The 21,285-nt window shown below is 47.0% G+C and overlaps 1 protein-coding gene across 1 annotated transcript in view; it reads right to left on the bottom strand.

The window, feature by feature from the left end:
• Positions 1-3,893: 3,893 nt before the first annotated feature.
• The window catches only part of LOC141264829 (uncharacterized), a 34,782-nt gene continuing 17,390 nt past the window's right edge, over positions 3,894-21,285 (bottom strand). The window contains exon 3 of the mRNA XM_073677183.1: positions 3,894-6,568. Coding sequence (XP_073533284.1) covers positions 4,461-6,568 — 2,108 coding nt within the window. The 3' untranslated portion in view covers positions 3,894-4,460. The remainder of the gene's footprint in view (positions 6,569-21,285) is intronic.

The following is a 21,285-nucleotide window of genomic DNA, read 5'->3' as shown; positions in this document are numbered from 1 at the left end:
AGATGGCCAGACGGTTGCTCCGGGTTGGCAAGCAGGCGGGTATGGCAGATAGCCAGACGGGTTCTCCGGGTTGGTAAGCAGGCGGGAATGGCAGATGGACAGATGGGTGCTGCGGGTAGGCGGTCACAGCTGACAGGCAGGCTAGTGGGCACGGCTGACAGGCAGGCTGGCGGTCACGGCTGACAGGCAGGCTTGTGGGCACGGCTGACAGGCAGGCAAAGGGACCTGAGGGCTGAGGAGAGTGTTAGCACACAAACTACAACCTTGCACAGGCACCTCCATATTGGAGGAGGTGCTTTAAATAGGGGAGGTCCTCCGGCCATTGGCCGGGGACTCTTTAGGATGGAGCGCGCAGCCCCTTTAAGAGGGAGGGAGCGCATGCGCTCTAAGCACAGTGCCCGGGAAGCTGTGCTCGGTGCGTGCCACAGCAGCGGGGGAGCGGGAGGACTCCAGACCGGGACGGCGGCGGTGAGGGGAACGGCGTCTCTGCCCAGCAGGAGGCACATACGCCGATGCTACACACTGCAGGTTCTTCTGCTTCAGCAATGCAATTCTCCACTGCAGGTTCTTCAGCAATTAGCTGCAATACTGGTTTTCCATACAGGTGCCGGCTGGATGGTAACGGGACTGATACTCTGATATGGATATAATTTGGCCTTGCTGCGATGGACTCTAAAAAGCTTGTCTGGCAAGATACTTAATCCTAGCAGCCCCTGTACCCTACGCCTCACCTCTAGACAGGCTGGACACTCTCTATCCGCCAACTGCCAACTCCCCCTGATCACCCTAGTGACCACGAGCAGGGGTCTCAAACTCGGCTGGGTATATGGGCCGCACACAGAAAAAAAAATAATTTGGGTGGCCGCATTCCTTGCAGGACAAAGTGACATTTTTAGTGGTACCATTTTTTTTTCTATACACCTTTTGAACATTTTTGCTGTTTTATTTTATTTTTTATAGTTTGGGTCGTTACGGATGTGGCGATAATAAACCTGCACTTTTTTTGTTTACTTTAGTTTATATATAAAGTGACATTTTTAGTGGCAAAATGTTTTTTCATGCTTTATTTTGAAGTTTTTCTGGCAAAAATCTTGCAGTAATGTGCCCCACCCTGGTCTGCATCTTGTAATGTCCCCCATCTTTGTCCCCATCTTGTCGTAATATTCCATACTGGTCCCCATCTTGTTGTAATGTCTCCCATCTTGGGCCCCATATTATCGTAATGTCACATACTGGTCCCCGTATTGTAGATATGTCCTCATCTTGTAGTAATGCCCCATCCTGGTCCCCATCTTGTTGTAATGTCCCCATCTTGTAGGACTGTCCCCATCATGGTCCCCCTCTTGTAGTAATGTGCCCATCCTGGTCCCCATCTTGTAGTAATGTTCCCCATCCTGGTCCCCATATTGTAGGAATGTCCCCCATCCTGGTCCCCATCTTGTAGGAATGTCCCCATATTGTAAGAATGTCCCCATCCTGGTTGCCATATTGTAGGAATGTTCCCATCCTGGTCCCCATCTTGTAGTAATGTGCCCATCCTGGTCCCCATCTTGTAGGAAGGTCCCTATATTGTAGGAAGGTTCCCATCTTGTAGGAATGTCCCCATCCTGGTCCCCATGTTGGAGCAATGTCCCCATCCTGATTCTTCTCACCTGTCCTCCGTTCCCTTTGGCGTCCTTTCTGCACCTGTGGTCCGCAGGCACCATAGCCCCCTTGACGATCGCAGCCCGGTCCAGGAGCCGCCGACTGCTGCGCTTTAGTTCAGTGTATTGCTGTGCAGAGACCGGCTCTCTGCACAGCAATACCAATGCCAGCCACTGGCCTATCAGAGGCCAGCAGCTGACATCTGCGCATGGCAATGACGTCATACGCCGCTGCGTTGGGACGCAGATGTCAGCTGCTGGCCTCTGATAGGCCGGCGGATGGCATTGGTATTGCTGTGCAGAGAGCCAGTCTCTGCACGGCAATACACTAAACTAAAGCGCATCTGCCGGCAGCTCCTGGACCGGGCCGCGATCGTCAAGGGGGCTATGGTGCCTGCGGGCCGCATGAAGCAGCCTGCGGCCCACATGTTTAAGTCCCCTGCTATAGAGGATGTTGATCAGACATCCTACAATACAGTCCATTGCCGACCCTTATACTACCTGATTCCACAGATTCCTATCAATGCAGAAATGTTTATAATGGCCCCTTTTGGGTCATTACATAAAGCAGAACCGCTCCTTTCTAATGGGAACAAGTTGTTACGGAGGCCCTCCTCTATGTGTTTTTAAATTGGTATTGGGGTAATTCCCAAATTTAGGCAGCTCTTGCAGTCACTGCATGGGCATTACCACTATAGGAGACCCACTCCTTCATAATGGGATCAATTGTTTTACTGAGGCCCTCCTCTATGTCTCTTCAAAGGGGAATTGGGGTGCGTCAAAATTTTTGGCAGTCACTGCATACGCAATAACAGTATAGGAGACCCACTCTTTAATAATGGGAACAACAAAGCACAGACAGCTGATGGCCCTCTAACAATAGTGAGGGCTGACTGCTGGCCCTTTAAGAATAGTAAGGGCCGCCTGATGGCTCTATAAAAATAGGCTTTGTGACTTTCAGAGTCCCTTCTTCATAAATGAAACAGGATGTGTCTGATCATGTCTCGCATACCAAATGGCCAGATAAGGTAGCAAAATGTTAAAATGACATTTACTGATGAATGTATTTTTCACCATTGAAAGCAATGCAAAAGTGCAAAAATGCATCAAAAACGCTACGTGTGAACATAGCCCAAGGTGCAGATGATCATTTTTGTTTTTGGTTATTTATTTTGCCTTATATACAAGTCATGACCTTGGAAAGGATGTTCCTTAACATTTTTCCCAGGAAAATCCATTTTGGTTTTGATTGTTTTATTGCGAGTCCGTAAAAGTGGCGTAATACTCTGACAACATTGTTCACAGCAGTGACCCGGGATATCAGAAATGCTTCCAGGGGTCTTCCCCATGCTGTTCCCATCTCATTTGAGCACTGTTCCCATTGGGCAGTTTTTAAGCCTTCTGCAGAGCGCCGAGGAGGGGAGCCGCCGAAAAAAAAGCTTGAGTTTCCCATAGACTTACATTGGGCTTGTTGCTTGGTTCAAGCACCCGAGTATTCCAATGTGCTCGACTCAAGCAGCGAGTACCCGAGCATTTTAGTGCTCGCTCATCACTCCTGCAGAGTCATCACTAACTTGGACAACCCCTTTAATGCTCCTACCAGAAATAAAAATATGAGAATTAGTCAGTATCACAAAAAAACATTTACATCCAGGTACCTGATTGATGACGTTGTCTCTGGAGTCGTCTCTTTCTTTTCTTCTTCATCTTGTTCTGACTCCATGATGACTTTTCTCATCCACAGCTCCGTCTCTGGAGACGTCCATCTTCTACGGTCTCCTGCAACACACCCCCACACGACTCCCAGTCTGGCCCCCGGACTGGGAGTCAGCCGGGGGCCAGACTGGGAGTCGTGTGGGGTTGAAAATGGCCGACTCCCAGTCCGAAGGGAGGCAGAATGCAACCACCAGGGCATTAGGCGGCCCAACTGCGCCCCCTGCCGGCTGCACCCGGGGCGCATGCCCTGGCTACCCCCTTCCTAGATACGCCTCTGTCTCCATTCTTTGTAGGTGGGAAAACTAGCAAACTTGGCAGTGTATAAAAATACTTATTTTGTGGTTTTGCTGCCTTGAGTCTAAATCTACAATGTGCACATTCCAATAAGAATAAAGAAAACTTACATAAATTGGTATGTGCAAAATTTTGACAGTCCTGAATGTGATATCTGTTAATTCCCCTGTAACCTGCATATATTCCATGTCTAGGATGCAGCCATATTATACCTCTCCATATATTTATATGTAAATTCTTCTTCGTACGTCCCCATATAGGTATCCTGCCATACAGCGTAACAAACAAATCAGGAAAAAGACACCAGGATGAGAAAACGTCTAATGTAATGAGCAGATAATCCATAATGATGAAGACAGAAGAGCAGAACCCAGGAAAGCAAACAGAGATGATAAGTTCTCCGTCACAGGAAGGAGATTTCACAAGAAGAACAGTTATCAATTGTGAGTAAGTAATATGTGAGTAATGGATCTGCTGTGTGGTGTCTGGGGGGCTACATGAGATGGAGGGGGCTTCTGTACGTGAGAAGAGGCGCCATCACCCTCCTGCTGGTGGTAGATTACTACCAGTGTGGAGCCGCCACCAAGGAGATATTCAACCTACGAGAGGGAGATAGAATAATGGAAATGGAGGCACGTTCCCCATATTGTATGTTATCATAGTGACCACAGGTGGTGTAACTATGATGGTCAGCTTGTAGCCAAAGGGTTTAACAGCAAAAGTGTCGCTCCAGGAAGGTAATGGGACCATAGAAATCTAAGCCCTCAAGACGCCGTGTACTTTTGTTAGAATGTGACTATAAAATGATTACTTCTCTGTATGAACTTTCTTATGCTTGTTAAGAGATGATTTCTGTGTAAAACATTTCCCACATTCTGAACATGAATATGGCTTCTCTCCTGTGTGAGTTCTCTCATGTGTAACAAGAATTGATTTATTTCTAAAACATTTCCCACATTCTGAACATGAATATGGCTTCTCTCCTGTGTGAGTTCTCTCATGTGTAACAAGAATTGATTTATTTCTAAAACATTTCCCACATTCTGAACATGAATATGGCTTCTCTCCTGAGTGAATTCTCTCATGAGTAACAAGAACTGATTTATATCTAAAACATTTCCCACATTCTGAACATGAATATGGCTTCTGTCCTGTGTGAATTCCCTCATGACTACTAAGTTGTGATTTCTGTGTAAAACATTTCCCACATTCTGAACATGAATATGGCTTCTCTCCTGTGTGAAATTTCTCATGAATACTAAGTTGTGATTTCAAAATAAAACATTTCCCACATTCTGAACATGAATATGGCTTTTCTCCTGTGTGAATTCTCTCATGAATACTAAGATTTGAATTCTGAGTAAAACATTTCCCACATTCTGAACATGAATATGGCTTCTCTCCTGAGTGAATTCTCTCATGAATTCTAAGTTGTGATTTCTGTGTAAAACATTTCCCACATTCTGAACATGAATATGGCTTCTCTCCTGAGTGAGTTCTCTCATGTGTAATAAGACATGATTTCAAAATAAAACATTTCCCACATTCTGAACATGAATATGGCTTTTCCCCTGTGTGAATTCTCTCATGAATACTAAGTTGTGAATTGTGAGTAAAACATTCCCCATATTCTGAACATGAATATGGCTTCTCTCCTGAGTGAATTCTCTCATGAGTAACAAGAACTGATTTATATCTAAAATATTTCCCACATTCTGAACATGAAAATGGCATCTCTCCTGTGTGAATTCCTGAGTGAATTATCTTATGTGTAACAAGATCTGATTTCTGAATAAAACATTTCCCACATTCTGAACATGAATATGGCTTCTCTCCAGTGTGAATTCTCTTATGAATACTAAGTTGTGATTTCTGTGTAAAACATTTCCCACATTCTGAACATGAATATGGCTTCTCTCCTGTGTGAATTCTCTCGTGTGAAACAAGACTTGATTTATGATTAAAACATTTTCCACATTCTGAACATGAAAAAGGCTTTTCACTTGTGTGAATTATCTCATGACTACTAAGGTGTGATTTCTTAGCAAAACATTTCCCACATTCTGAACATGAATATGGCTTCTGTCCTGTGTGAATTTTCTCATGAATACTAAGGTGTGATTTTTGAGCAAAACATTTCCCACATTCTGAACATGAATATGGCTTCTCTCCAGTGTGAATTCTCTCATGAATACTAAGGTGTGATTTTTGAGCAAAACATTTCCCACATTCTGAACATGAATATGGCTTCTCTCCAGTGTGAATTCTCTCATGTGAAACAAGAACTGATTTATGTCTAAAATATTTCCCACATTCTGAACATGAAAATGGCTTTTCTCCTGAGTGAATTTTCTCATGAATACTAAGGTGTGATTTATAAGCAAAACATTTTCCACATTCTGAACATGAATATGGCTTCTCTCCAGTGTGAATTCTCTCATGTGAAACAAGAAATGATTTATATGTAAAACATTTCCCACATTCTGAACATGAAAATGGCTTTTCTCCTGTGTGAATTGTCTCATGAATACCAAGATGTGATTTCTGTGTAAAACATTTCCCACATTCTGAACATGAAAATGGCTTTTCTCCTGTGTGAATTCTCTCATGAATACCAAGATGTGATTTATGTGTAAAACATTTCCCACATTCTGAACATGAATATGGCTTCTCCGTTGTGGTAGCTGTTTGATCTTCAGCATTTCTTCTGTGACTTTTATTTTGCTTAACAGTCTGTGATGAATTAGGAGGTAATAATACATTAATATCATCAGATGATCGATCTCTGCTGTTGACGGATGGGGGTATAGCTGACATGTCGGCATGCTGAGTACATGTATCTTGTGTGATACTATAATCTTCTGCATTCAATTCTATAGATATCAGATGTCTCTCAGAGCTCCTGGTACAGTCATCTGCCAAGAATAAAACTGATATTATATTTAAATCATAAAACCTTAAATATTAAATTTATCTGAACATTAAAAAAAAAATTCCCATACAAATTGCAAGGTATAAGAAAATAACCATCTCCCCTGCAGAAAGTAAATAAGTAACAGCAGCAGTGCATAGAAATAACACACTGAATAATTTTGATTGTTTTTGATTTTAAAAAGTGTAAAATTCATCCCACCAGCGTCAAGGTGAACCCAAATCAGGATTGTCCGATCATTTAGTATTAAAACCTTATCATGTGTCAAAGTGATGTCAATGTGAATAAGGGACGAGCAATATGAGTACCCAGCAAAATGGGAAGCTATATAAAGGTAATGTCCAGGTCACAGAAAAGGCGGCCGCACCCCTTACCGGCGCTAAGTGCAGAAGCCTGAGACTTAACCCCAAAAAAATGAACTAGAGGTAAAGTTCAGTTTTATGCATGCAAAGTAGGAGCATGTTCACATGTTGTTGTTTTTAATCAAAAACTGTGTTTACTAAGTACCCAGTGTTATTTATATGCACTATTGCTTTTACTTATTTACTTACAGCAGAGTGTATGTGCATTTTGTTTATGCCTTAGGTTTAATAGGTCTGTTTAACCCCTTTAAAGCCCAAGACGTACTAATACGTGTCTGCGCCCTGGGCTTTAAGAGCCTTATATGTATTAGTACGTCTTTGCGATTGCGCCGCACACAGGCTGTGCGGGGCGATCGCCGCCGGGTGTCAGCTGATAGTACCTGGTGTCAGCTGTGACAATGTGTAGGGAGCTGTACCGCACCGCTCCTGGCACATTAACCCCCGCAATGCTGCCATCGAAGTCGATCGCAGCATTGCGGGGCAAGGGGAGGTGATCTCAATACTCACCTCCTCTCCCGGCCTCCAGGCCGCGGCTTCCCGGATGTTGTCATTGTGATGCACTAGCCCTCCCTGGGTCGTGGGGTACTCGGACGGCGGGCCGATGGTTATGGGGGATGTCGTCGTGGCCTTGGCCCGGTCCGTGCCCAGGGCTGTCACATAAAAATTATGGGCTACTGAGGATGAGTGGTTGCTTCGACTACGCCACCTGTGGTTTCTGGTGAAGGTCACCAGCACTGCAACAGTACTCTGAGGCCGATGTTCTGACAGGCTGGTTGGTACTACTCCCCACAGGCAGAGTAGGCCTCAGGGCAGTGAGAGAGAAGGAACTGGAGAGTTGTGGTGGGTGCAGTACCGTGCAGGAATGAATAAAGGAGGCAATGGGTGAAGTCATCCAAGCTTTACTCACGTTGTTGTAGTAGCAGGTGCAAAGCTTCCCTCTGCTTCACACGGCGCGCTGCGGCCACCAGGAAGGGGTTCAGCTCACTCCGGGTAGCTCGGGTGCACTTGACAGGACCCCTGCACCAGAGTGTTCCTCTCTCTAGCTGTACTTGAACCGCCTCTTGTCCCCCACAAAGTCCCGTACGGGTACTGCGGTGTCCATTATAGGTAGCTTGTAGCTCCCGGACCGACTGGGTCCCTTGTTGGTGACTGTGGTGTAAACGTGGCGTTAGGCCGGGTCCCTCTGGATAAACGCAGATTAAGGAATACAGGTGGCGGCTCCGCTCCGTCCGTATCCCCCTCCGACTTTTTTGACAGTGACGTGAAGTGCAAAGTCAGATAATCGGGGACCGGTACCCCCTCTTGCGGCAGGGTCTCTCTGGCAGGGCCAGAATATGGGTAGCAGGTGGCGACTCCGCTCCATCCGCACCCCTGAGATCCTTTCGCCTGTGGAGCTTTTCTCCTCTGCTCCCATCCTGGGCCTTCTTGTATGGACTAAGACATAGAACAGAGCTGGCTATAACTCAACTTTGCCCCAGGCCCCAGTCTCGAGGCCTTAGACCGGGAATCGCAGAATCCTAGAACAGCTGCAGCTTGTACTGACTAACCACTCCAGGGAACTGCGACCAAAGACCCGGTATTAAAGATGGCCTCTGCATATAAATGATTCTATTAAGTGCTTAGTAAAGTGCTTCCTCCATCCTCACTCACTACAAGGTTCCCCCTAACTTTTGGTTCCCCCCTTACTCCTCTATTCAGGACTGGGGCAGCACTATTATGCTTTAGACCCCCTACAGAATGGGAGTAGTGTGGTGTTGAGTGTGTTGTGGGGTCCTGTGTGGTGCTCCATCCTTACCTTGGAGAGGAGATACCACACCTCTTTTATGAGGTGCAGTACCCCTGTGGCGACTGAACCCTCAGGGGCGCCACATTCCCCCCTGGTGAAACACAGCACGTCCGCGGGCTGCAAAAAGGAGCAAAGCATTGGTACAGACATTCAGAATTTTTAAATGCTTTAGAACAATAAAACAATCTTCCCTTTATGGGAGGCTCTTTTTCTTGAAAGTTACAAGATATATGATATTAAATATATAAAACATTGGAAGACATTACACAAGTAGAAAAATAGAAAAAGAGTTAGCTCTGAAGCACGAGGGACCTGTCCCAAACCCTCAACGTGGGCCCTTGGGTGGCTGCAGGGCATGGAGATCCTGAGTTGGACCTCCGGTACAGCCACAACCAGACAGGTTTTGCTTCTGAAGTCTGAGGTAGATGAGGTTTTACATACAACCAATAGGGAGCACCTAAATAGGTGCAAACTATTTACAGAGTTAGTCTGTCTCCTGGTCAGCATCCACAGGGACAAATGTTTGTAGAAAACATAATCCGGGTTTAAAATGAAAACAAATAACAGTTAACTCAAAAAGGAGGTTCAGCCTCCGGGGCCGCTCAACAATGATGGTATCCCCACCGGGGAAAAGGCTCATGCTTCCTGACGGAGCCTGACCGGTCCTCTGCTGCCAGGTGAGTGGGGGTATCCTCCTTGAACACCCTGTGGACGTCCAGGGCGTACCAACCCCCGCTCCCCATGGTGGCGGGTGTAGGAAACTAAATCACCCGGGTAGAGGTTCCGGCCAGGGTGACACTGCTCCAGCTGCAGCTCGACGTCCCGCCGGTTAACAAAGACGTCCTGCGCAAACTGGGGCCTCCGAATTAAGCCCCATCCCGCATCCTGGTGGAAGCGCACAATAAGGCCTTCCTCTCGGGGGCTTGGACGGGTGGCCTCTGTCTGGCGGGCCTTTGTTTTTGCGGCTTTGGTGCGCACCTCCAGGCGCTCGCAGCGGATCCTCTGCTCTCGCCGCTCTTTGTCAAGCTGGAGGAGCTCCTTCCGACAGAACTCCTCCCGCCTCTGCGCTTCGGCCTTGGTCTCCTGGAGGAGGCCCATCAAGCTCCCCCCCCTGGTTGTCCCAGACCAACTCTTCAGCCGCCGGGCAGGTGACCGGAGGTGCGGGCAGCGGCAATAGCAGAGGGCGTTGCAGGTCCTCTGCTTGTGCGGACCAGTCCGGGTTGGGGCAGGTGGTCTCCCCAGAACATGCAGAATCTTCCAGACCGAGAGTCAGGAGGCATAACAGGCCTCCGGCGATGGCGGCAATTTGGGCCTCCGGAGCCAAGAGCTGCTACCATGCGACGGCGCCCGGGGACAGGGGTGCCGGCAGGAGATCGAGGAGGGCCTCCGTGCGTCTGATGCCCGGGACAGGGGTTTCTTCCTTACCCGTTCCTGGGCTGCACGAGGCCTCCAGGGTTTCCTCCGCCTGGGCTGCGGTCCTTGTAGACAGGCGTAAAGAGCTCTGACGGTGAGCCCGGATCTTTTGGAGCACCTCCTCTCTCCACTCTGCAGCAGCCAATCGCTGGGCCTCTTCGACCCTCCCGGTCAGGTCCTGCGTTTCTCCACGGAGGAACTCGGCCTCCTCCGGGGTCAGGTACATTCCCTACATACCGAGGGAGGTGGCAGCTTGTGGGCCAGCGTCGGAGGACATCTCCTTGGCTGCGTCCATCTTTGCTGCAGGGTGCGCGGTGAGTCTCGGATTGTTGCGGCCACAGCTTGTTGCTGCTTTTGTCTCCTCCTCCTTTTGGGGCGGCTCCAGGGCGTCTGGCTGAAGGGCACTCCTTGGGACGTCCCATCCGTCTTGATGGACACTACCATGCGGACTGTCTTTGCAGGAGGGGGCGGTCTGCACTTTTGGCGCCATGGGGGAGCCAGGCCCACGATGGGAGGTGTTGGGTTGCTGTCCTTTTGGCACATAATGGCGTCTGTTCTTCTTGGGCGGGCGCCACATTAAGTGTATAAACACAGTCTGTTGTAAAGGCGCACAGTACCCGTCGGCAATAGGGATTAATTTCTTCCGTTGCTGCGGGCACGCAATCCTGCCGACTACGCCTGTTATGATCTGCTACAAGCACTAAGGAAAGGCAGGAGATCTGTCGCTACAATAGAACTAAACTCGAACCCTACGATGTAAAGGGGAACCTGATCCTGCGATCAGACCCGCTAAAGACCTCGGCTAGTCTGTACGAAGACCTATAGATGTAAGGGAGGGATCCCTACAAGAACTAGGGACTGGGATAAGTTGGACACCTCCTAGCAGAAAGTGTAGCAGTCAAAGACAAACACACAACAAAGAGCATAGAGGTCAGAAGACCTAGCAAAACTAACAGAGAACGGTAACAGAGCACCAAGCTAGCTCAAGAGTAGTAAATACAATGAAGTCCAGCAAGGCCAGGAGGGCGGAGCCGGATTAAATAGGCAAAAATGGTCATGTGACCAGCAAACTAGAAAAAACCTAACAGGAGAGTTCTAACAACGCCAAGTTTGTGACGCACTAGCCCTCCCTGGGTCGTGGGGTACTCGGACGGCGGGCCGGTGGTTATGGGGGATGTCGTCGTGGCCTTGGCCCGGTCCGTGCCCAGGGCTGTCACATAAAAATTATGGGCTACTAAGGATGAGTAGTTGCTTCGACTACGCCACCTGTGATTTCTGGTGAAGGTCACCAGCACTGCAACAGTCCTCTGAGGCCGATGTTCTGGCAGTCTGGTTGGCACTACTCCCCACAGGCGGAGTAGGCCTCAGGGCAGTGAGAGAGAAGGAACTGGAGAGTTGTGGTGGGTGCAGTACTGCGCAGGAATGAATAAAGGAGGCAATGGGTGAAGTCATCCAAGCTTTACTCACGTTGTTGTAGTAGCAGGTGCAAAGCTTCCCTCTGCTTCACACGGCGCGCTGCGGCCACCAGGAAGGGGTTCAGCTCACTTCGGGTAGCTCGGGTGCACTTGACAGGACCCCTGCACCAGAGTGTTCCTCTCTCTAGCTGTACTTGAACCGCCTCTTGTCCCCCACAAAGTCCCGTACGGGTACTGTGGTGTCCGTTATAGGTAGCTTGTAGCTCCCGGACCGACTGGGTCCCTTGTTGGTGACTGTGGTGTAAACGTGGCGTTAGGCCGGGTCCCTCTGGATAAACGCAGATTAAGGAATACAGGTGGCGGCTCCGCTCCGTCCGTATCCTCCTGGGATCCACTTAAGCCTCCGGACTTTTCTGACAGGGACGTGAAGTGCAAAGTCAGATAATCGGGGACCGGTACCCCCTCTTGCGGCAGGGTCTCTCTGGCAGGGCCAGAATATGGGTAGCAGGTGGCGACTCCGCTCCGTCCGCACCCCTGAGATCCTTTAGCTTGTGGAGCTTTTCTCCTATGCTCCCCTCCTGGGCCTTCTTGTATGGACTAAGATCTAGAACAGAGCTGGCTATAACTCAACTCTGCCCCAGTCCCCAGTCTTGAGGCCTGAGACCTTGAATCGCAGAATCCTAGAACAGCTGCAGCTTGTACTGACTATTCACTCCAGGGAACTGCGACCAAAGACCCGGTATTAAAGATGGCCTCTGTATATAAATGATTCTATTAAGTGCTTAGTAAAGTGCTTCCTTCACCCTCACTCACTACAAGGTTCCCCCTAACTTTTGGTTCCCCCCTTACTCCTCTATTCAGGACTGGGGCAGCACTATTATGCTTTAGCCCCCCTACAGAATGGGAGTAGTGTGGTGTTGAGTGTGTAGTGGGGTCCTGTGTGGTGCTCCATCCTTACCTTGGAGAGGAGATACCACACCTCTTTTATGAGGTGCAGTACCCCTGTGGCGACTGAACCCTCAGGGGCGCCACACCATGACGACCCGATGTCGTCATTACCACATCCGGGTCACCAGACAGCAGGAAGATATTTTGGTCATGCGCCGTGCATGCCCAAAGTATCTTCTGCATCTGCAGTGCTGACAGCCTGCATAGCACAGGGATGGTGCTCCATCCCTGTGCTATACAGGCGATCAGAATAAAAAAAGTGAAAGTCCCATAGTGGGACAAAGTATAAAAGTAAAAAAAGTATCAGAAAGTAAAAAAAAAAAAAAAAAAAAAATAGTAAAAATATTTTTTTAAAAAATAAAAAAAATAATCCACCAAAAATAAAAATATAATGTACCCATCAATAAATATTATTATGAAAATAAATAAATAAAAGTACATATATTTGGTATCGCCGCGTCCGGAACGAACTGACCTATAAAATTGGCTCACTAGTTAACCCCTTCAGTGAACACGGTAAAAAAAAAAAAACGAAGCAAAAAACAACCACCAAACAAAAAATGGAATAACACGCGATCAAAAAGACGAATATAAATAAAAATGGTACCGCTGAAAACGTCATCTTGTCCCGCAAAAAAACAAACCGCCATACAGCTCCATCAGCCGAAAAATAAAAAAGTTATAGCTCTCAGAATAAAGCAATGCAAAAAAATAATTTTTTCTATAAAATAGCTTTTATTGTGTAAAAGCGCCAAAACATAGAAAAACTATATAAATGTGGTACCGCTGTAATCGTACTGACCCGAAGAATAAAGCTACCTCATCAATTTTACCACACGCGGAACAGCATAAAAAAAATAAAAAAACACAATTCCTGAATTGTTGTTTTTTGTTTATTCTGCCTCCCAAAAGCTGGAATAGAAAGCGATCAAAAAATGTCGAAGAATAAAGTTGTCTAATCACTTATATGAGGAACGGCGTAAAAAATAAACTCTCGGGTTAGGATTGTGCTAGGGTTGGGGTTATGCGAGGGTTAGAGTTAGGGTTGGACAAGGGTTAGGGTTGGGCTAGGGTTAGAGTTAGGGTTGGGCTAGGGTTAGAGTTAGGGTTGGGGTTGGGGTTGGGCTAGGGTTAGAGTTAGGGTTAGAGTTAGGGTTGGGCTAGGGTTAGGGTTGGGCTAGGGTTAGAGTTAGGGTTGGGGTTAGGGTTGGGTTAGGTTTGGGATTTTTTTCAAAAGTAAAAAAAAAAAAAAGATGACGATATGGCGACTAGTGTTGAGCGCAAGTACTCGCTACTTGAGTTTGCATCGGGTGCTCGGGTATGCACTGAGTATCGCGGGTGCTCAAGTGACATGCTCAAGTCTCCGCCCCATATGCTTTGCGGCCAAAAAAACGTGGGGATTGCCTGCCATGAATGAGCGATCCCCGCATGTTTTTTTTTGGGTGTCTAATAACCGTGAAACATGCGGGGCAGTGACTCGAGAATGTCACTCGAGCAACCGCGATACATGGTGCATACCTGAGTACCCGATGCAAACTCAAGTAGCGAGCACTTGCGCTCAAGACTAATGACAACTTATTCAATATGATGCCCTAATGTTATCAAATTCTGTGTCGTACCTCTGGGTTCAAAATGTTCACTATACCCCTTGATAAAATCCTTAAGGGGGTCTAGTTTCCAAAATGGGGTCACTTGTGCGGGGTTTCCACTATTTAGGCATATTAGGGGCTCTCCAAACGCGACATGGCGTCCGCTCTTGAATCCAGCCAAATTTGCGTTCAAAAAGTCACACAGTGCTCCTTCCCTTCTGAACTCTGCCATGAGCCCAAACACTGTATTTTCCCCACACATGGGGTATTGGCGTACTCAGGAGAAATTGCACAACAGTTTTTGGGGTCCATCCAAGAAATCCTCTTACCCTTGTGAAAATGAAAAAATTGGGGCTAAAACATTATGTGGAAAAAGTTTGATTTTTTTATTTTCACGGCTCCATGTTATAAACTTCTGTAAAGGGCTTGGGGGTTCAGGGTGCTCACCACACATCTAGATAAATGGGGTCACTTGTGGGGGGTTTCCACTATTTAGGCACATCAGGGGCACATCCGCTAATTATTCAAGCAAATTTTACATTCAAAAAGTCAAATGGCGCTCCTTCCCTTCCGAGCCCTGCCGTGCGCCCAAACAGTGTTTTTTTTCCCACATATAGGGTATCTGCGTGCTCAGGGGAAATTGAACAACAAATTTTGGGGTCCTTTTTTTCTTGTTACCCCTGCAAAAATAAAAAAAAATTGGGTCTAAAATAACATTTTTTTGAAAAAAAGTTAAATGTTAATTTTTTTCTTGCACATTCCAAAACTTCCTGTGAAGCACCTGAAGGGTTAATAAAGTTCTTGAATGTGGTTTTGAGCACCTTGAGGGGTGCAGTTATTAGAATGGTGTCACTTATGGGTATTTTCTGTCATAAAGACTTTAAATGTGATGTGGTTCCTAAAAAAATGGTTTTGTAAATTTTGTTGGAAAAATGAGAAATCGCTGGTCAACTTTTAACCCTTATAGCTTCCTAATAAAAAAAAATTTGGTTCCAAAATTGTGCTGATGTAAAGTAGACATGTGGGAAATGTTATTTATTAACTATTTTGAGTGACATACAGTACAGACCAAAAGTTTGGACACATCTTCTCATTTAAAGATTTTTCTGTATTTTCATGACTATGAAAATTGTACATTCACACTGAAGGCATCAAAACTATGAATTACCACATGTGGAATTATATACTTAACAAAAAAGTGTGAAACAACTGAAAATATGTCTTATATTCTAGGGTCTTCACAGTAGCCCCCTTTTGCTTTGATGACGGCTTTGCACACTCTTGGCATTCTCTTGATGAGCTTCAAGAGGTAGTCACCGGAAATGGTCTTCACTTCACAGGTGTGCCCTGTCAGGTTTAATAAGTGGGATTTCTTGCCTTATAAATGGGGTTGGGACTAGTGTTGAGCCACCCCCGTAGTGTTCGAGTTCGGTTCGGTTCGTCGAACACCTTCGAACACCGTTAAAACCAATGGCAGGCAAACAAAAACACATAGAAACACATAGAAAACACCTTAAAAGGTGTCCAAAAGCTGACAAACTGCTCAGAAGACACAACTAACACATGGAAAAGTGACAAGTACATATAGTCATGCGAAAAGAAAAGAGGTGGAGGAGTAAAAGGAGGGGGAGACACAGATATAGGCATGTCATGCCCTTCTAAAATCCAAAAAGTGAGAAGCCGACACGTTCAGTCCGCTCCTGCCCGTGCCACCTCCGTGTCGCCGGGTTTGTGCCAGAGCCGCGGTGAACCCTGATGGCCAGCCCCCCTCTCCCAATACTGGTGCCTGTCCGCTGGTCGGTCGAGCGAGCCCCCCTGCGGTGGAGGCAGCTCTAAGCTTTTTAATTTAAATTGTCTCTCTAATTTGAATGAATACACTTTAAATCCATTTACAAGGATCTATTGAAGGGCAAGTCTCATGCCAGCAGCCGCGTAATTCCAGCTCCAGTAGCGTCCACTAAAGCTGCTGCAGTTAAAAAGCTTTTATAAGGATCGAGCTCGGCTGTCCACCGCAAGGCATCCTACTGCCAGTCCCAGCCCCTATGCCTTGGGGTGCCTCCTGATGGTCTTCACTCAGTATCCCGTGGTCCCGAAGCATTTCCTTTGAAAAAATTAAGTGTCCAAACTACAGGTGGTGTAGCTTGCTTAACAGCCGGATAATCCGCTGACTAGCAGACACTGCTACTAGGCACAAAGTATTTCCTGGTCTAGATGCAGTTAAAAATTTGTAATTAGATACTCTCGTTGGATGCTGAGAAAGCATTCCATAGAGTCTCCTGGCACGCCATATATTATTCTCTTAAAAAGCTTGGGGTAGGGGTCTAGGGGACCCTTTTATAGCCAAAATCACGGCCCTGTATCGCAATACATCACCTAGGCTGAAGATAAATGGAACTGTAGCACCCCGAGGGCTCGGTTGCTACAGAGGTATTGCACCTCACCCAGAGGTGTGATATCTCACTCTCAGGTAAGGATGTAGTGTGGATCAGGACCCGACACCTGCATGCATTACACCACATTGCCGTGGGGCAGGGCGACCAATATGCCCCTGAGATGGGCACGACAGTCCCTGTCCCTGGCTGGAGTGGGGGGAGGGAACACTGAGGAAGGGGAACCCTGTAGTGCAGGAGCAGGGAGGAAGCAGTTCCTGGGTGCATTGAGAAGGGAGTATAAAAGGTGGGCACCATCTTAGTTCAGTGCAGAGAAGTCTGAGCAGAAGTGACAGGGAGCAGGGGCTCTGCATGAGTTCTGCTCCAGAGGCGGGCCTAGTAACAGAGGCCCAGGCCTGGAAGAGGGAGAAGGAAGGAAGAGGAGCGGAGAAGGCTCCAGGAATGAGGAACGAAGGGATCCCAGGGGTGCGGACGGGCGAGTCGCCACCGCACGCCCGAATCCACCTGCGTGGAGGGGTCAGGCCAAAGGGGGAGACCGGTCCCCGAAACTAGTGTAGGCGGGAAACGACCCTCAGCTAGAAACCGGAGGCTGTGACATTTTATGTGGCGCAGCCCCTCGCTACACCCGCTAGGAAGGCACCACATAAGGTCAGGGAAACTGGCGCCAAGTTTACCAAGAGGAGGCCCGAGGCAGCCGGACAGAAGGGTTGGTAAGAAAGGCCAGACAAAGGACACACAAAGGGGGTCCTGTGAAGCGCTCCAAAGTTATCTGGGAGTTGTCTGAGCCCCTCACCTGGTGAGCACAGTACGACGTGGGCAGCCGTTACCTGCAGAAGTGGTCTGGATAATAAGAACTGTGAGAAAAGGCCCTGGACTGCATCACTGACTCCGTGTCATTACTGCTGCTGCCCTGCACCATCACCCCCATCCTCCGCATACACTGTCCTGAGGCTATACTCCTCCCGTGGGGAGTTATGCTACGCTCTGCTGCACCCACAACACCAGCCTCAGCGGTCTGCCCTGCAGCGGCGGTTCACTCTGACCGCAATCCACGGGTGGAGTAGTCGGACATTTAAACATCAAAACCACATAAATAGTTCCGCCACTGGTTTGACGGCCCTGAGCCACGGAACCGGGTCGCCGCCACGGAGACTACAACCACCAGCATCTGTTAGAACTCTCCTGTTAGGTTTTTTCTAGTTTGCTGGTCACATGACCATTTTTGCCTATTTAATCCGGCTCCGCCCTCCTGGCCTTGCTGGACTTCATTGTAATTTTTTACTCTTGAGCTAGCTTGGTGCTCTGTTACTTTTCTCTGTCAGTTTTGCTAGGTCTTCGGACCTCTATGTTCTATGTTGTTTGTTTGTCTTATTTCTGCTACTATTTCTGCTAGGAGGTGTCCATCTTTCTCCCAGTCCCTAGTTCTTGTAGGGATCCCTTCCCTCACATCTACAGGTCTTCGTTCAGACTAGCCGAGGACTTTAGCGGGTCTGATCGCAGGATCAGGTTCACCGTTACATCGTAGGGATCCAGCTTAGTTCTATTGTAGGGACAGATCTCCTGTCTTTCCTTAGTGCTTGTAGCAGATCATAACAGTAAGTCCAGCCAAAAAATTTCTCTAAGGAAAGACCTCCAGTTTCCATCATGGTCTCGGTTCAGGATTTGGCTCAACGCTTGCAGGGACTCTCTCTCTGAAGGTGGTCAAGCTCCAACAACACGTGAGTAGCTGTCCTGGAGCACATTTTGTAGAGCCAAAGGTACATCTGCCTGATCTATTCTTTGGTGAACAACAAGATTTTTTTTCCTTTAAAAATGCTTGTTTATTGTATTTTCGTTTAAGACCCGGATCCTCTGGTGATGAATCACAGCGCATAGGGTTCATAATGTCACTTTTGCGCAAAGAACCTCAGGGATGGGCCTTTTCTCTCCAACCTAGTGATCCGTGCTTTAGATCAGTGGATAGTTTTTTTTCTGCTTTGGGTTTGTTGTATGATGATCCTGATCGTGTCTCATCTGCTGAGTCTGAATTAAGACGATTGAGGCAGGGATCAGGTAATGTGGAAAATTATTGTACTCACTTCCGTCGGTGGTCTGCTCAGGTGGAGTGGAACGATTCAGCTTTGAAAAGCTTGTTTCTTGCAGGGCTAGGTGAAAGGGTTAAGGATCTGCTGATTGCTTATCCTTCACCTGGAAACTTGCAGGAGGCAATGCAATTAGCTATACGGGTGGACAGGAGACTGCGTGCAAGGGTTAATGAGAGTAAATCCTCTGCCATGTCAGCTCCGAGTCTTGAGAGGGTCTGTACTGACATTGGAGAGCCGATGGAGATTGGGGTGATGTCACCCCGCTCTCAGGAAAAAGACTGCAGATTTTCTGAAGGTTTGTGCTTTTATTGCGGAAAATCTGACCATTTTATTTAGAACTGTGTGCTTCGTATGAACAAAGAAAAAAAAAGGTCAGTTACGCTCGTATAGCCTGTTTAAATACTAAGGGTGTACTTCTTTCTGCTACTACCACTGCTCAGGAAGAATTAATTGAATTTCGGGTATTTGTGGATTGTGGTTCTACTCTGAATGTGATTGATGGGGGATTCTTGGAAAAACTTAAATTAAAACCCAAACCTTTGTCATCCCCTATTGCCGTGGTTTCTGTTGATGGCTCTCCCTTAAAGAGTGTTACTCACAAGGTCTGTGAATTTCCCCTCACTATTAATGGTATTCACCAAGAGAATTTGGATTTGGTAGTATTAAATAATTTGCCTTCTCCAGTAGTGTTGGGGTTACCCTGGTTAAAATTGCACAATCCTGTACTGGATTGGTCTACCAGTGAAATTAAGTCCTGGAGCCCTAAGTGTTATGACAAGTGTTGTAATGGGCGCATTGCTGCTGTGGATAGAGGGGAATTGCCTGTACCTATTCAAGATTTTTGGAAAGTTTTTTCTGAGAAGGAATCACAAATTTTGCCTCCCCATAGAGACTATGATTGTACCATTGAATTTGTCCCTGGAGCGACTCTTCCTAAAAGTCGTTTATTTAATCTTACTATTCCTGAGGGAAAGGCTTTGGAGGAATACATACAGACAAGCTTAGCCGCCGGTCACATTAGGCCTTCCAAGTCTCCTGTGGCTGTTGGATTTTTTTTTGTTAAAAAAAAGGACGGCGGTTTACGTCCTTGTCTGGATTTTCGTGAGATTAATAAAATTACTGTACGCAATCCTTACCCACTGCCATTGATTCCTGATTTGTTTAACCAGTTAGTGGGGGCCAAGTGGTTCTCTAAAATTGATCTCCGGGGGGCATACAATTTGTTGCGCATGAAGGAGGGTGATGAATGGAAGACTGCTTTTAACACTCCTGTGGGTCATTTTGAGAATCTGGTGATGCCTTTTGGTCTTACCAATGCACCAGCATTTTTTCAGAATCTTATTAATGACATCCTTGGACCTTTGATCGGCAGAAAAGTGGTTGTGTATTTGGATGACATTTTGATTTATTCGCCGGATCTGAAGTCTCATTGGCGGAGCGTACGTAAGGTATTACAGTTATTAATTGACAATTTGCTTTTTGCTAAGCTGGAGAAATGTGAGTTCGCTGTACAGAGGATTAGTTTTTTGGGCTACATTATCTCCAGCGAGGGCTTTGAGATGGACCCGGTGAAGGTTCAGGCTGTACAGCAATGGCCTAGGCCTATTGGTTTGAAATCGATACAGAGATTTTTGGGTTTCGCCAATTATTACAGAAAATTCATTAAAAAAATTTCTATTATTGTCAAACCACTGACTGATCTCACCAGGAAAGGTGCTAATGCGGTTCAGTGGACTTCTGAGGCCATTGAAGCTTTTGTGTTTCTAAAGGAGAGGTTCACCTCTGCTCCCATCCTTATGCAGCCTGATGTGACTAAGCCGTTTTTGGTTGAGGTTGATGCTTCTTCGGTGGGGGTTGGTGCGGTGTTGTCTCAGGAAAACAAGGATGGAGTACATCCCTGTGCCTTTTTTTCCAAAAAATGTTCCGAGACTGAACTTAATTACGATATTGGTAATCGGGAATTATTGGCTATTAAACTCGCATTTGAACACTGGCGTCATCTCTTGGAAGGTGCTGAATTTCCCATTCAGGTTTTCACTGATCATTAAAATCTGATATATCTTGATGCTGCCAAGCGCTTGAATGCCCGTCAGGCTAGGTGGGCACTTTTTTTCTCGCGGTTTAATTTTTCCGTTACTTACATCCCGGGTACCAAGAATGTTAAAGCGGATGCTTTGTCTCGCAGCTTTTCTCCCATGGTCGGTGCTGAGGAGGAGGGGAGCATTTTACAAGAAGGTGTTGTGATTGCTGCTTTGGACTCCGTTTTGGAGGATGAGATTCTTAAAGCTCAGGAGAATGCCCCATCTAACACTCCCCATGGGAGGTTGTTTGTGCCTAGGACCTTTAGGAGAGATTTGTTTGTTGAGTGTCATGAGTCTCGGTTGGCAGGTCATCCAGGAATTTGTGAGACCAAGAGACTTGTGGGTCGCAGTTTTTGGTGGCCTGGATGGCAGAAGGAAGTCATTAAGTGGGTGCGTCAATGTACTGTGTGTGCTAGATCCAAGTCTTCGCATGCTCCTGCTGCGGGGTTGCTTTGCCCTCTGGAGGTTCCTAGTGCACCTTGGACACATCTGGCTATGGACTTTATTACTGACCTTCCCCCCTCTGAGGGTTTCACTGTCATCTGGGTGGTCGTGGACCGTTTTAGTAAGATGTGTCACTTTATCAAACTGCCCTGCGCTAAGACACTCGCTAAGGCCTTTGTCAAGGAAAT

The sequence above is a fragment of the Phyllobates terribilis genome, unplaced genomic scaffold (genome assembly GCF_046119375.1).
Source record: "Phyllobates terribilis strain yellow unplaced genomic scaffold, ASM4611937v1 Scaffold_4__5_contigs__length_816908805, whole genome shotgun sequence".
Taxonomy (NCBI): domain Eukaryota; kingdom Metazoa; phylum Chordata; class Amphibia; order Anura; family Dendrobatidae; genus Phyllobates; species Phyllobates terribilis.
The sequence above is the reverse complement of the archived record's forward strand: the minus strand, read 5'-3'. Positions and strand labels throughout refer to the sequence as shown.